This window comes from Ovis aries, chromosome 20 (assembly GCF_016772045.2).
Source record: "Ovis aries strain OAR_USU_Benz2616 breed Rambouillet chromosome 20, ARS-UI_Ramb_v3.0, whole genome shotgun sequence".
Classification (NCBI taxonomy): Eukaryota; Metazoa; Chordata; class Mammalia; order Artiodactyla; family Bovidae; genus Ovis; species Ovis aries.
Window position 1 is genome coordinate 10,600,674 of NC_056073.1, and position 15,651 is coordinate 10,616,324.

At 39.8% G+C, this 15,651-nt stretch overlaps 1 protein-coding gene across 2 annotated transcripts; it reads left to right on the top strand.

Moving 5' to 3' along the window:
- The first annotated feature begins 5,887 nt into the window (after positions 1-5,887).
- Positions 5,888-14,849, top strand: SRSF3 (serine and arginine rich splicing factor 3). 2 transcript variants are annotated; one of them, XM_012100410.4, is made up of 6 exons: positions 5,888-6,006; positions 7,735-7,942; positions 9,238-9,372; positions 11,522-11,560; positions 11,767-11,853; positions 12,031-14,849. In XM_012100410.4, the coding sequence occupies exons 2-6, from the start codon at positions 7,737-7,739 to the stop codon at positions 12,056-12,058; spliced, it is 495 nt and encodes a 164-aa protein (XP_011955800.1). In that variant the 5' UTR covers positions 5,888-6,006; positions 7,735-7,736; the 3' UTR covers positions 12,059-14,849. The 2 variants fall into 2 exon arrangements, with proteins under 2 accessions (XP_011955800.1, NP_001182245.1); NM_001195316.1 differs by lacking the exon at positions 5,888-6,006 and having other exon boundaries at positions 7,737-7,942; positions 12,031-12,058.
- The last annotated feature ends 802 nt before the right edge of the window (positions 14,850-15,651 follow it).

The following is a 15,651-nucleotide window of genomic DNA, read 5'->3' on the forward strand; positions in this document are numbered from 1 at the left end:
TTTAACATTAATCAGAACTCCAGAATCAATCACTATTCCTTTCCAGGCACAAGAACCCTCCTCAGAAAATGAAATGTCCAGGGAATTTCCTGGCAGTCAGTGGTTAGGACTCCATACTTCTAACTGCAGGGGGCAAGGGGTTTGTTTGATCACAGGTTGGGGAAGTAAGATCCCAGGCTGGGGAAGTAAGATCCTGCAGCCAAATAAATAAATAGTCCAACTGTCACCTGGAATCTTCCACATGGTGGAGGGGGGAAAATCTCCTGGTTGAACTTTCCATACTTCTAACACACCACTGTTGCAGCTCTGAGCCTTCCAGAGAGAAATATAATAAGCATTCAGTTAATGTTTATCGACTGAAAGTGATAGATTCAGATTTGCTTCACTGAAAGCACTTAGTAGCTTGGTAAATACTTGATATACGAATGAATACAAGTATAACATGAACATCTTACATATTCATAAAATTTCAAATCTATTCCTCACCTTGTGCTTCAACCACACTGGCCTATTTTTCTTTAATTCCTCTAACTTGCTACCGTAACTTTATATATTCAGTACCCTCTTCCAGGAACTTTCTTTCTTCTCACAAACTTTGCCAGACATCTCCTGCTTCTGCTAAATCATCACTTCCTCCAGGAAGCCTCCTTTGGTTTACCTAATCAAGCCAATCTTTCCTATGATATGGTCTTAAGACACCATTTCCCTCTTCAGGCCATTTTCTACATAAGTAATTTCACAACCAGTTATGTGATTCTTTTTCTAATTCCCCTATATCTTGGAACTTAGCCCCATGATGGGAGCCTAGGACTCTGTTTTGGGTTACAACTGATCCTTCTAAATTCATCTCAGTGTTTGGAAAATAGAAGGTACCTAACAAACACTTCTTGACTGAATGAGTGATTGTTCACTATGCAGTATGAGTCAAAGAACTGTTTCAGGGACTTCCCTGGTGGTCCAGTGGTTAAGAATCTGCACGTCAGATATAGGGGGTACAGGTTCAATCCCTAGTCAAGCAACTAAGATCCCACATGCTGTGTGATGTAACCTAAAAAAAAACAACAAAAAAACCTGGTTCAGGGAATACTATACAAATACATAGAAGGGCCATATGTCAAAGGATCAAGGCAATTAGGTTTAAAAAAATTTAAACTATGTGATTTGCAGAAACACTATTTTCATATAGTTGTCCAGGACATAGAATTAAAATGAGTTTTTAAATGGTTATTTGTTGTCATTGTGTGGTTATTTTCCACTTGTCCATGTAGATCAATAGGATCCAACAGATACAATGTGAGCCACACACTTTTTTAAGTGTTCTAGTAGCCACAAAGTGTATAAAGAAACAGATGAATTTAATTGCAATAATATAGTTGATTTCACCCAATGCATAAAAACATCATCATTTCAACATGTAATCAATATAAAAACTAATAAGATCTTTACATTCTTTTTGAATACCAAGGTTTTGAAATCCAGGAAGTATTTTTAAAGTATTTTTGCATTTATTGTACACGTCAGTTTGGACTCAAATGACCGCATGAGCCTAGTGGTGGTTGTATTGGACACTATAACCCTAGATCAGTTTCCAGGCTTCTCTGTCCTCCTCTGTGCCCTTGGAGGCTGATCTGGGTTTGTATCATTCAGCTCTCTTGTCCTCAGATTTCCAGATAGCCTTGGGCAATAGAAGACACTATTAAAAGATGGGAGTATAGAAAGAGAAAGAATTCAGTTATTTCATTTCTGGCCACCCCCACCCCTGCCTGAACTGGGCTGCCACATTTCCTCTACCCAAGGGCCTCTCTTCACAGCTACAGAGTTTGTCTGGTTCTGGTAACCCTGCTCCCTGCCTTGCCCCACTGGGGTTAGAAAAGTTGCTTCTGGGAGCTCCCCACTGCCCTGTGGATTTCTTGAACCCAAACCTCTGTAAGTAATTACCTCTTCAGTTAACCCTTTGTTTGGTATGCCATCTGCATCCTGTGAGGACACACAGAGTTGGACACGACTGAAGCGACTTAGCAGCAGCAACACTTTATTTACAATGTCATCGATCCCATATACGGCAGCCCACCAGGCTCCCCCGTCCCTGGGATTCTCCAGGCAAGAACACTGGAGCGGGTTGCCATTTCCTTCTCCAATGCATGAAAGTGAAAAGTGAAAGTGAAGTCGCTCAGTCGTGTGTCTGACTCTTTGTGACCCCACGACTGCAGCCCACCAGGCTCCTCTGCCCATGGGGTTTTCCAGGCAAGAGAACTGGAGTGGGGTGCTATTGCCTTCAATTAAAAAAAATTTTTTTTTAAAGCACTTAGCAAATTTTAGAATTGTAAGATAGCTTAGAGTTATGGTTCTAGACGAGGTAATGAGAAGTCTGTGTCAGAGTAATTTCTGTATTTAGAATCCTATTTGCAAGTAACAGGAAAAAAAAAAGGCTGAAAGTGACTTAGGATGAGAGGCAGAGGTAGGGAACATGTATGTTCACACAACTGGAAATCTCAAAAATGGAATTGGGTTCACTGTTTCTTAAACAAGAGTCTAGTCCCCATCTCTCAGCTCTCCCTCTTTTGGTTGGGGATCTATTGCTGGCTGCTTTCTCCCTTCTAGAAAAAGGATGGCTGCCAGGCTCAAGACCTTGCTAGTCAGAGAAAAGGAACATACTTCTCTCTCTCTGGTTGGCTTAACGGCCGTGCTGATAAGATAGCTAGTTCATGAACAGCAATACTGTACATCAATAATTACACTGCTCTTATAAATTTATGTGGGCATTTTGGGCAGTATACAACTCACAGAGTCTTAAATTGAAAGGGTTTCTGTATAAAGGGTAATAGATTATGGCTAGAATGCAGCTAATACAAAACCTGATGATATAAAGATAACCCCAGGAAGCTATCCTTAGAGTTCAAATTTGCAATCACTTTAACCAGGAGCCCAAGCACAATTTTATGACTTGTAAAAAATATGGAAGATGAAAATTGCTAAAATCTTACATTCTACATTTAGATTGTAGCTATTAAAAGTTCTAAAATTACTGTAATTTTGCAAATTATAAGTCCCATTAGCTGACAGGTCTGGTTGGATTACTCATCCATTCCTGAACTAACTGGGGTAAGGCAGGGAGGCTACTAAGGAAGGGGATGATTTAATTAACTAGGGGTGCTCATGCCTCTACCCCTAAAAAAGTAGGGTATAGGATCCAACCACTTGAGTCAATAACATGGTCTACTGTGAGAATAGTTCCTCAGAGAAAGTCAAAAGATATTTGTTTGCTACAATGTATGATTCCCATTCAAGAACTTCTGATATGTTCCCTTGAAGCTTCCTATGATTCTAGGGTCTAGACAAAAGTGGTTGGTGGTTGAATAAATTTAAAGGAACATTAAAATAGTCTATAACTTAAATGGATAATTCACTGGGCTGCGGTTACCAGAAGATGGAAAGTCTGTGTGGATGACCAGAAGAGGAGGTTCAGAAGGTATTTGAAAATACAGTGGGAGGAATTAAGGGTGCTCCACTGAAAGACGCATGCTAGACTAGCATTACACACGCACACAATAACAACAAAAATAGGGGAAATGGTGGGAGAGAATGGGATACGAGATGGGAAAAAAACAATTTGTTTGAACAAAGATAGTGCCAGCTGATTGACATACCTCACTTCTTTTAAATACTTACTTATCCAAACATGTTTTGATCACCTGCTATGTGTCAGGCTTGTTTCCTGGCCCTGGGGATGCTGGAGTGACTACAGGAGACCAAAGCTGAAGTTCTTGTGAGGGAAGACAGGACACAACCACCCTGTATTGATATAATTACTCCGTTTTATGGAGAGGAAAGCAATCTTGAGTGAGGGTAAGGGGCTCTTCTGCAGACACTTTAGCAGTAAGTAGCAGCAGTACTATGGTCCAAATTCAGGATAGTCTGACTTAAAAAAGGCTTTGCTTTGGGACTTTCCCCATGGCCCAGTGGTTAAGCCTCTACGTTTCCACTGCAGAGGGCCCAGGTTCAATCCCTGGCCAGGAAATGAAAGTTCCACATACTGCTGGATGCAGCCAAAAAGAAAAAAAAAGAAAAAAAATTTTTTAAAAGGTTTGTTTTGAAAGAAGGAACTAGAAAGAGGAGAAAAATTTACCTTGGAGGAGGGGAGCAAATCAAAGTAAATTTATGTGAGTCAGAAAAGAAAAACAATTAGAGAAGGAAAGAAAGGTAAGAAACAGGTTTTGTTAGAATCCCTCACCTGATAAACACCCAAGGTAAGGCCAGCTCAGGGTCTGCCTGGACTACTGCATTTCTCCTTCCCTACTCTTCCCTTGCTGGTATGGAAGCCCCATTTTACAGATGTAAAAACTAAGGCTCAGGGCTATTAAATCTTTGTATCCCCACCCCCCCACCACCACTATGGATAAACCTTTCAGAGCCACAGTAAGAGAACACCTGAGAGAAACAAAACAATAATTGGTATATCTTTCAGGTAACGGTGGGAAAACACAAGTTGTTAGCGTTTCTCTTGAGAGCAGGTTTAGCATTAAGTCAGACTCCACTGAATCTGCTTGCAATGCGGGACACCCAGGTGGATTCCTAGGTCGGGAAAATCCCTTGGAGGAGGAAATGGCAACCCACTCCAGTATTCTTGCCTGGAAAATCCCATGGACAGAGGAGACTGGTGAGCTCCCTGAGGTAGCAAAAGAGTTGGACACGACTGAGCAACTAACACAGACTCCAGTGAAAGCGGCTAGGGAACACCAGGCAAGCTTCCTAACTGACCTCACTGTGCTGAGGAAGGGGCTCTTGGTGATTTTTCTGACACGAGTGCTAAGTAGCTACAGTTCCACTCTGGGCTGTAACCCGCAAGAATCCTCCGTCCATGAGATTTCCCAGGCAAGAACACTGGAGTTGTCTGGGTTGCCATGTCCTCCTCCAGGGCATCTTCCCTCCCCTAGGGATGGAACCCACCTCTTTCATCTCCTGCATTAGCAGGCGGGTTCTTTACCACCAGCGCCAACTGGGAAGCCACAGTCGCTATATTTCTCTCCCAATAGTTAACCTTGCGGCTCGTGTTTTTTTTTTTTTTCTTTTGGGGACGTAGAAAACAGGAAGTTATGAGTGACCCATGGACCCCACCCCTGCCCCCAGGCCAATACAGCAGCCTTTGCTAGGAGAAAGGATAGCACTCGTTCGGAGCCCTGAATTTAAATTCAATCTTCCTCAGGAACTTCCACTTTTATTTGCTAAATGTGGTAGTTTCCAGATGGCCTGACCAGTCTCATTTGCGTTTGCGTTGCTATTACACTTTTCAAGAGTCCGTGATAATACGCCATCGTCTCGGTCAAATCCTGCAGTTTGCGTGAGACGTGAGAATTCAGCCAGAGTTCCGCAGACTTTCTAGGCTTGGGCTTTTCTCTAACTGTGGGACCCCGGTTGGCACAGTCTGGTGGCAGCTTAATCACAAAGGCTCATTGACCTTGGGAGCAATTCCTAAGTACTTTCCTAAACGTGATGGTCTTAGTTCCAGCCTAACCGCTTACGAGGATGAAGTAATTAGTGAATACTTTATTTAATACTTTAATCTCATTAGGAGCAAAACGTTTTATCAGAGTGACAGCGAAGGTGTTCTTAAACCCCCGCCTATTTGGAGGTGAGGGAGACGGGACTGAGGATAACTTGGAAGTCAGCAACTGGGGAATTACACCTGAGGGAACTCGGGGCCTAAGACACCCCACGGCCGCCTCTACGGACAAGGCGCCAAGACCTGAGCGCGCTCCCAGCAACCGCGATTCTCGCTGCGTTTGTAGCCACTACGTCACGGCGTTCTCCGCCTCTCATTGGGCGAGCCCATCCAATCATGTGACTCTGGTGTGTCGTATAAGTAGAGGCGAGGAGACGGCGGTGGTCCGCCATTTCGTGGACGCCGGGTGTGCGAGAGCATCCGGGGACGCCGGACGGGAGGGGACCGGGAAGACCTAGCCTAGGTTCTGTGGATTTGGACCTCCGCATTTCTAACCCAAGATCTCGGTAAGCGAACGACTACTAAAGGAATGAGGTGGGAAATGGGCCTTAAAGGGGCCGAAGTGGGGATAGGCCCAATGGCGGCGGCAGGCTGAGACAAAGAGACGGTGCCGCCATTTTGTGACGTTCAGCTAGGGGCTGTGGCGGGGGCTTTCAGCCCCTCGGAGATATACCCAGGCCTCAGAGTGGAGATGTTTTTAATCCTACACTGGGAACGGAGAGGCGGTGAGCCGGGAAGGGAGATTATCCGAGTCGACTCAGTAGTCGGTTGTACTCCAGGCCGCGGCTTTTCAATTTGTGGCGCCCTTTTTTTTTTTGGGGGGGGGGGGGCAACACGTTTCCTTAAGTAGCTTATCATTTTTTTTCCTTCAGGTCACTAATCAAAACTCAGCCTTTGGAACCATATTAAGTGATTTCTATGCTCACTTTCATTTTTGTTTTTTTTTTTTTTTTCTTAAACTTGAGTTCACTTTTTACAGTCGGGACCCAATAACTTTTTTTTTTTTCTTTTAAACAGACCTTTCTTGAGCTGAATTGTTCTTGTGAGTTTTCCTGTTGATGCATGGGCCTGAAACTGGTCACTGTAAAGTTTCTGGAAAGGGGGGAAAAAACACATTCCTCAGCAGTGATTTGGTCTCAGAACTCCAGGTTGCAGGGTGGGGTCACGCAATTAGGATGTGTCTGGACTGGTTTTTTTTTTTAATTGGATAAACCCAGAGTGAGAAAAAAATGGTAAAGCCCTTGAGCTGAGTTCATGGGCAGACTGCTCTTTTATGCAATGGATAACTTGCCTATAAGCTGATGAGATATTGCTTAAGTGACTGTGTAAGTATCTAAAGTTTGTAAAAATGTAAGCCCCCTAGGTGGCTTAAATTTTAAGTAACAAATGTGTTTTCTCTGAGGTGAAATTAACATAAGCTTCATTTTAAAGTGCACAATTCGGAGGTATTTAGTATGTTCACATTGTTGTACAGCTATCACCTCACTAGTTTGAACTTCTTTTTTACCCAGTGAAGTGACCTGTATACCGAAGCATCGATTCACCTTTTGCCCTGTCCTCTCTCCCCAAGCCCCGGTACCTACTAAAATGTTTCTGGATTTGCCCGTTTTGGATAATTCACATCCTTGGAATCGTAATATGTGCACTATTTTGTGTCTGTTATCTATAACAGTATACTCTGACGCTTCATTTCACATTTGTAGCATTTATGGGTACTTGATTCTGGAATAATTTGGATAGTACATTTTGCTTATCGACCTGTTGCTGGATATTTGGCTTGACACGTTTGGCTATTGAGAATAGAGTAAGGTACATTTTTTAAAAACAGATTTGTCTTGCATTGTGAGGAGTGATGCTGGTTAACTTGACCTGTGAAGGCACATTAGTATCAGTTTTCTTGGTGATTGTCTTAAGCGAGTTTCATTTTGTTTTTGAATTTGCTTCTGAGTAGGTGATCCTACTCTTCCAGGTGAAATTCATTGGAATAGGTAGAATCCTTAGTTTCTACTTTGGTAAACACTCCTGGTGTGTTTTCTTCCCTGACTCCCCACCTCCCCCTGCTTTTCAAGGAGGCTTTTTTCCCCCCTTCTTTCACAATTTGTTTTGGCTTCTATGCAGTTAACGGTAACTACTGGGATAGTCCTAGCTTTTTGGGTTTTAGTATTGAGTTCTTTCCTGAGTCTATTTTTCACTGTGGACTATAATATATATATATATATGTTTTCTAATTGCAGAAATGCATCGTGATTCCTGTCCATTGGACTGTAAAGTTTATGTAGGTAATCTTGGAAACAATGGTAACAAGACTGAATTGGAACGAGCTTTTGGCTATTATGGACCACTCCGAAGTGTGTGGGTTGCTAGAAACCCTCCCGGCTTTGCTTTTGTTGAATTTGAAGATCCCCGAGACGCAGCTGATGCTGTCCGAGAGCTAGATGGGAGGTAATTTGTTGATTAATTTAATTAATGATAGTTTATGGTGTTTTAATATTTAAAATCTCTAGGATATATGGCTTTTAGATGGCTTCTTTGCTATCTGAAATTGATGTTATTGGAAATTTACATAAAACCTTTTTTTGGCAATCAAAAAAGTGAACAATTTGTGAAGATGGGAAGTTTTTTTATTCAGTTGGCCATTGGAGAAAATAACTGTAATGGTCAGCTTGGGTGTGTGACTTCATGTGGTTGAAACATTTTAATCTAAATCCACCACAAAGCATCAGTCATGTTGTCGCCTTTGAATTGTGTCTAAAATAATTGTGGATCAATCATTCCTCTTAATGGCCACAGATTGATTGTAGGTGGATATGGTTATATGGGTTTATTGTACTATTATCTTTTTTTGATACATGTTGGAAATATTTGTTTAGGAAATGTGGATCATATAACAATATTTCCCTTTGTATTACAATATTCTGTTAGCTGACTGGTAAGTTAACACCTGAGTCTTCAACAGTGAACAGGTGTTGCCCTTCTTCCTGGCATTTGAAAACTTGGGTTTCATGAAACCAAGGAACAGAATTAAGATCCAAAAATTAAAGGGTCTGCAAGTTGACTATAAAGATACGTAAAAGGTCATTTTTACGTAAAAGGTCATTTATCTAAGCAGATTACAAAAACATTTTTCCAGGGCCCCACCTCTTCCCAGTCACTGTCCACATATGGTGGCTTATCTAAACTTAGTGATGTGGACCATTAATGAGTAGGTGGGATATAAAGGTCTTTTTTTTTTTTTTAATTGTTCTCAGCTACAGTTTCTTACATTTAAACTGTTGTGTGATGATTGAAGGGAAAGGAAAATGTAAAATGTCCAGGATGCTTCTGTCCTGTTTACTGATGTTTGCTTAGAGGGAATGGGGAGGAGAGAGACCAACAAATAGTCTTTATGATTGGTAAACAGTTGCTGCAACTTCTGAAGGAAGAAGTCAAAACAGGATGTACATATGAACTAGCTTGGGGGATGAATCTACGTTTTCATACTTAAATTTTAACTGTTAGCATTGAGCCCAATGATCAGACTAACAGCAATAAAACATAAGGAAGTTGGTTTTCTTTACTAGAAAAATAAGGAACTAAAACTTGCTTTGGTATTAAGGATTCGGCAGACATTCAGTTGGATTCTTTGCAAAGAAGCTAGCTATAAGGGGGGGCTTTGTATTTGTTTTTTCCTTGCTATAATGCACATCTCTTAGAAAATTAGTTTGGCTGTTTTAAATTTACTGTTTTTTGCCTCCTAGAACACTCTGTGGCTGCCGAGTAAGAGTGGAACTATCGAATGGTGAAAAGAGAAGTCGTAATCGTGGCCCACCTCCTTCTTGGGGTCGTCGCCCTCGAGATGATTATCGGAGGAGGAGTCCTCCACCTCGACGCAGGTACTTAGAGAGAGCGTGTTTAGAGGTGTTGGTGTAGCTAATAGGAACAGGTATCTCTCTCAGTTTGTTGGTGGGTTTTAACTTTGAAGAATCAGGTTTTTATGAAACGTTTGTTGGGTGTAGTTTGGGATATGTGAGTTGTGCTGAGTGTTGGCTTTTGTCTTTAGGTCACTGTTCATGTTGGTAGTCAGTAACTTCTATCTTGGATCTGTCTTCTAGTTCATCTTCTAGTTGCATCTTTCCAAGTCTTCCCTTATACTTCAGTTTAGGCCTTTTTCCATTTCTTGACTCCATAATGACAAACATTACATTCAACTCTAGCTCTTCACAAAAATGTGTTTTCTACTGTTAGCACGATTGTAATATTTATCAAACAGGCAGCTGTTTTATTGTTACAACTGGTAAAGTAGAAATCATTCTGAAACTAAAGTCACTGACCAATAAAGGGGGCTAAAGTAATCCCAGTCATCTGTTCTTCAAACCCAAATAGGAGAGAATGCAGGTTTTTTTTTATAATTGAAAATGGCATCATTCTTGGACCAGGCAGTATTGTCTGGATGCTAACTCCACATCTCCTCAAACTTCCAAAATAGTTTCTATAGGACTGAATTTACCTCTTACAGGTGAGTGAAGTCCTAGGAGATAGGAGTTCAAAATCTTGCCCCTTTTGCTGTTTTGAAAAACAAAACAACACACTGTTGCCCATCATAATAAAGAGTATTTGTTAGCTAATAGATGGTTGTACTGATGGCTTGTTTTTCATTTTTTTTTGTGCTTTTTGGTCCATCTATTAATAAAAATGAACCCCGTTACAGAGTCACCATCATGTCTCTTCTCACCACCCTCTGAGTCTGCATTAGCCAGTCAACTAGCCCTTTCAGCGTCATGTGACCAGCGCGCCCCATTCAGCTTGGCTGGTGTCGTTTCACATGACCCAGGCATGGCCAGTCGTCAGGTTGCACCGCCCTTTGGTTCCCGAGCATGCTGTTTTCTCTCAGCCTTCTCTCCAACCTTAACCAAATCGGCAGCAGCCACCTCGACCGCCCACACATTCCTGGCCAATCAGCTCAGCTGTTTATTTACCAAATGTCTTCACAACAACTACAGCAGCAGCCTTCGGCTAACAAAAAAGCAGGAAAAATCCACAACACCCCCTTCGCCAACCAACTAAATCCAACGCAACATCTGGCAAAACCTTTTCAGCAAATTCTTCCTGGCCGTCAGTCCGGCAGCCTCACCTCACCATTTCTAGCTTGTTGAAACCCAAAAACTAGTAAGTTTTTCCTGCTTATACAGTTTACTGCTGGTTAAAATAAGGAGTAAGCGGCTTAAAGTAATTCTTTTTTCTGGATCAAAGGCTGGCTGTGCATAATTGAATGGTAACGTACATATATATTGCTTGAATAAAACTTTTAAGGGTGATAGGGAACTCATAATGTAACTAGACCTTCAAGTGAAACTTATTTGCATGTGTGAGATGCCAAACTAAAAATTTTAATAACTCTAACAGATTTAGCTTTCCTTTCTAGCAAAAATTTGTTGAATCCTATCACCTTTAAATGGTTTTACTAACAGTTTTCAAAATTTTAAAATTTTGGGGGTGAAGTGGGCCAAGCTAAGGTAATTTTGATAAGTCTAAACACACTCTTAAATGTAACGATCACAAATGCAGTTCTAATGTAGCACTTAATGGCATCAATATTTACACCTAGCGCGTTTTCACAAAATTACACTATCCACCTGGTACCTAAGTCTTGTCATGGACTTACAGGTTTGCATGGGTTCCAAATACTGGTTTATGGTACTGTTTTTGGAACTACTTGTGGGACTACATTTTGGTGTGGTGTTTGGGTAGTGAAGTTAGTTTGACATGAAGTTTTGCATTGGACAGATCTGCTGTGAAGCATTCTTTGTTAAAGTGAATCCATGATTGGAATACCTGCTTTTCACTTGAGCTTTTGGTTCCTTAATCCTTCTGTGCCCTTTTTTTGTTTTGTTTTCCTTAAAAAAAATTTTATTTTTTGGACGATGGGTGCCAGTTCTTCGGCACATTCACTGGGCCCAACAGTGAGATTGAAAAGTTGGGAAATGCCTCACGCCATAAATGCTAATTGACAATTAGCCTAATTTTCCTGTTTTCTGCTTTTAGATCTCCAAGACGGAGAAGCTTCTCCCGCAGCCGGAGCAGGTAAAGTATCTTTTGGGGGCCACATTCTCAGAAGTGGGAGTGTTTGTGAAATTTCTAAGCTGTTTTCCAGATGACTCAGTTAATGGCAATAGACACTGACTTCAGTAATGAATCAAGTAACATATAGAACTTTTAGCTTTCAAAAACTTAGACATTGTTGTGTATAATCCTGAATGGCTCCATTTTTCTTTCTCCTCTTACTTTAGGTCCCTTTCTAGAGATAGGAGAAGAGAGAGATCACTGTCCCGGGAGAGAAATCACAAGCCGTCCCGATCTTTCTCTAGGTCTCGAAGGTAAGATGTTTAATGACCTGAGCCATTTAAGAGCTTGCATACATAATATACTAAAAACAGAAATAGGTCTTTTAAGCTACTAGGACAAAATGTTTATAACTTTTAATGTAGAAATCTTTCGATGAAGTTTTCCCTGTATCTGAGTTAACAGATGTAACTTTTGTTTCTGTTTTTCAGCCGATCTAGGTCAAATGAAAGGAAATAGAAGACCAGTTTGCAAGAGGAGTGGTGTACAGGAAATAACTTCATTTGACAGGAGTATGTACAGAAAATTCAAGTTTTGTTTGAGACTTCATAAGCTTGGTGCATTTTTAAAATGTTTTAGCTGTTCACATTTGTTTGTCTGTTGGAACAGTGACACAAAGGTAATTCTCTTATGGTTTGAAATGGATCATATGAGGCATGTAATATCAAGAATTGTTACTTTACAATGTTCCCTTAAGCAAAATTTAATTTACTTTGAATTTTAGTCTTGCATAGGCTGAAAATAAACCTCTTAACTCCTGCCCAGCTAAAATCAATGTTTAACATTATGGAAATAAAAACTGGCAAAAATTGAAAGGTTTTTTTTCAACATAGCTGGGATATGGTATGCAGCTGTAGTTAAGCAGTTTTTAAAAGCTGCTGTGAACTCAAAAGCCAGCTGGAAAAATTAAAGCTGCACCTTTAAACTAGATTAGAGGTTTAAAAATCCCACTAGTCTTCACACTGGACAAAAGGTTGTCCAGTTGTAGAATCTAAGAAGTTTCAAGGAAGTTAGTTTACCTTTGCTTTAGGTTGTAAGTTCCTTCTGTGATTGCTGTATATGAATACATAGCTCTTTGTAACGTTCTTTATTTGGAAATATGAGACTACTCAAGATAACAAATGTCCTGCCAGTTTAAGGGTACATTGTAGAGCTGAACTGAGTTGTGCAAGATTCTTTTTTCATGCTGTCATTTGTAATATGTTTTGTGAAAATCCTTGGGATTAAAGTTTTGGTTACAAATTGTTGTTTAACCTGAAAGCCTGTTTTTCCTTGCAAAACTAAAATCTGAGCTTGGTACCAAGTCCAGGTGTAACATTCCTATTGGAAGCCATACTTATATTTTCTTGTAAAGTGCTTTTGAAAATAAAATATAAGCATAATTGTAATAGTTGAACCCACTATTACCATAGTTCTTGTCCCACAGAAGGCAGTTGGTTACACAAATCTTATTTTTTAAGAAATACATTCGAGGCTTTTGAGGTGAAGGGACTTAACTGGTTGTCCATCTAAGTGATAAGTTTTTAGGAGCAGAAGCCAGTTTAAAGTCCATGATATTCAGTGACAACGTTTTGAAGTATAGCCACCTGATACATTATAATCCAAAGTTGCCAGTGAAAAAAAAAGCTTTTAAACACTAGCATGAAAACGTTCCACAGAGCTTTAAAAATTGCTTCCATTTTATATAATTCGAGGTGTTGCATGGGAATTCTAAATTGATCCATCATTATGTGAAATTCACTACATGGTTCAAATGTAACAGTGCAGAACTGAAATATGGAGGCATGCATAATCTTCCTCTTAGATATCTAGAGGAGTTGTAATTTCAAACTTCTGTGCAATTAGATTAAATCATAATGCAACAGTCTTGTGGCTTAGTTTCCTTAAATGTGCTATTTAAAGATAGTTTTGGATTGTGCTGTACTGACTTTTCTTTAACATGAAAGACAAGTCATTGTGTTAATCTATAAGGATGTTTTATAAGAAATTCATCCTAAACAAGTTTATTTCCAGTGGTCCTTCTTAACCTTTCACGAAAGCATCAAGGGAGAAGAGTCCTGGGTATCACAGGGGAGAACTGGTATCAGTGGAGTTCAGTATGATCCTTGCTGGCAGAAGACATTTGTAAAACTGCTTACTTAGTACTGAGAGCTCAGGCTTTGGGCCTTCTGGCCTTTCATAATGAGCTTAAAAACTGTTGGGATCAAGCAAGGCAAGATAGCTACTGATTCGTGGAAGTAATTTGGTACATCAGTATTATACTGCTCTTACAGTGAACATGGATGTTTTTGACAGTATGCAACTTGCAGAGTCTTAAATTGGGCTTCTGTAAAAAAGGAAAGATGATAGCTACAAAGTGGCCAATACAGACCTAATATAAAGTTAACTCGGGTTTATCCTTAGGATCCAAATTTGCAGTCACTTTAACCAGAAACCTTAGCACAGTTCTGTGGCTTGTTAAAAAATATGGAAGGTAGAAATTATTCAAACTTTGTATTCTACATTTACATTGTGGCTTTTTAAAAGTTCTCTGTAGTTTACTAATTTCTGAAATTACAAGTCCCATTGGCCAGTGTCTTGGATTCTCAGTTGAATATTATACTGAAAGCAGTCACAGAAACTTTTGACTTGCGATGTAATGATTACAGGTGTTCACTAGAGGTCACTGTTAATACTTGGTGATAACTTAAGGAACATATCTAAGGGTTATAGTTTTTATTTTTGCAGGAATAGTTAATTCTGTTGTTCTCAATCCATTGTGGGTTACTTCTGATCTCCATGTCTTAAGCAGAAAGAGAAGTTTTAATTTTATGAGATACAGATACCTTTTACCAACTATTTCTATGTTTTTTTACAGTTCCGTAAAAGATAATGTGATCAGTAGATGGCATCACCACCTTTTTAGTTAAACTCACCCATATTTGGATGGAAAAGTCCTGGTTGCTTTTTATTGAATCGTCGTGGTTCATATTTCTGCAGTGCTTTATCAGGAATGATATTTTCCAGGTCTACTGATTGATTTTTCCATCCCTGGGCTATATAGGAACCACTGGTGTAGTACTTTATATTAATGTGCTTTCATTTTCAGAATCCGAAACATGATTTAGTAGTCAGATCTGGTTGGTGGCAGTGTCTTCCAGTTGTATGTTTTTGTACTAGACTGTTGCCTTCTGGGTTTTTTTTGTTTTTTTTTTTGTTTTTTTTTTTTGAGAACATGAAAGACTTTGTAATTAAAATAGCTGAAGAAAAACTGGGTTGGAGTATATTTTTATGAAAACAGTCCAATACTGTTGGATTTAATTTTATATATCCACACAAACTCTCTTCATTCTACTTTATTAAATTGGCTGCTTCAAAAGAATTCAGCTGGGGACTTCCCTGCTGGTCCAGTGGTTAACACCTCACCTTCCAATGCAGAGGGTGTAGGTTCGACCCCTGGTCGGGGAGCTAAGATCCCATATGCCCTATGGCCAAGAAACCAGGACATAAACAACATAAGCAATATTGTACAAATTCAATAAAGACTTACTTTCAAAAAAAAGAAATTCAGCTGTAAACAGAATAGTTGTAAGGTTCTGAGAAGAGATACTGAAAATTTGTCTTGATAAACCTAGTTAATTGCCTAATTTTGTTATGCAACTTACTGTTTGAGACTGCAGAAATTCATAATATGGTATTTTTATAATTCTGTATCCCAATTCTTTTAACTACCTGGATGGAACACAAGACAACAGCCAAAATGTTTCTCAGACTAACACATGAAGTACTTGTGTAGAATATTACCTTTTTTTTTTTTTTTTTTTTTTTTTAGTTTTTCCTTGGTTCTCTGACTTAGGTAAAGCATTGCGGCTATTTAGTGCCTTATCTATTAGTACATGCATGTGCTTAGTCTTGAAGTGAAAATCTCTGGAAACATTGATACTTACCTTCACTAGTCATCGTTTGGAGACTAGATGAGATGGAGAATATTTCACTTCGTTTCCAGAGCAAAATTATACCTTCCAGAAAAAGTAGGCTGTAGGTGATTTTCCCCCTCTGTTTGAAGTTCTATT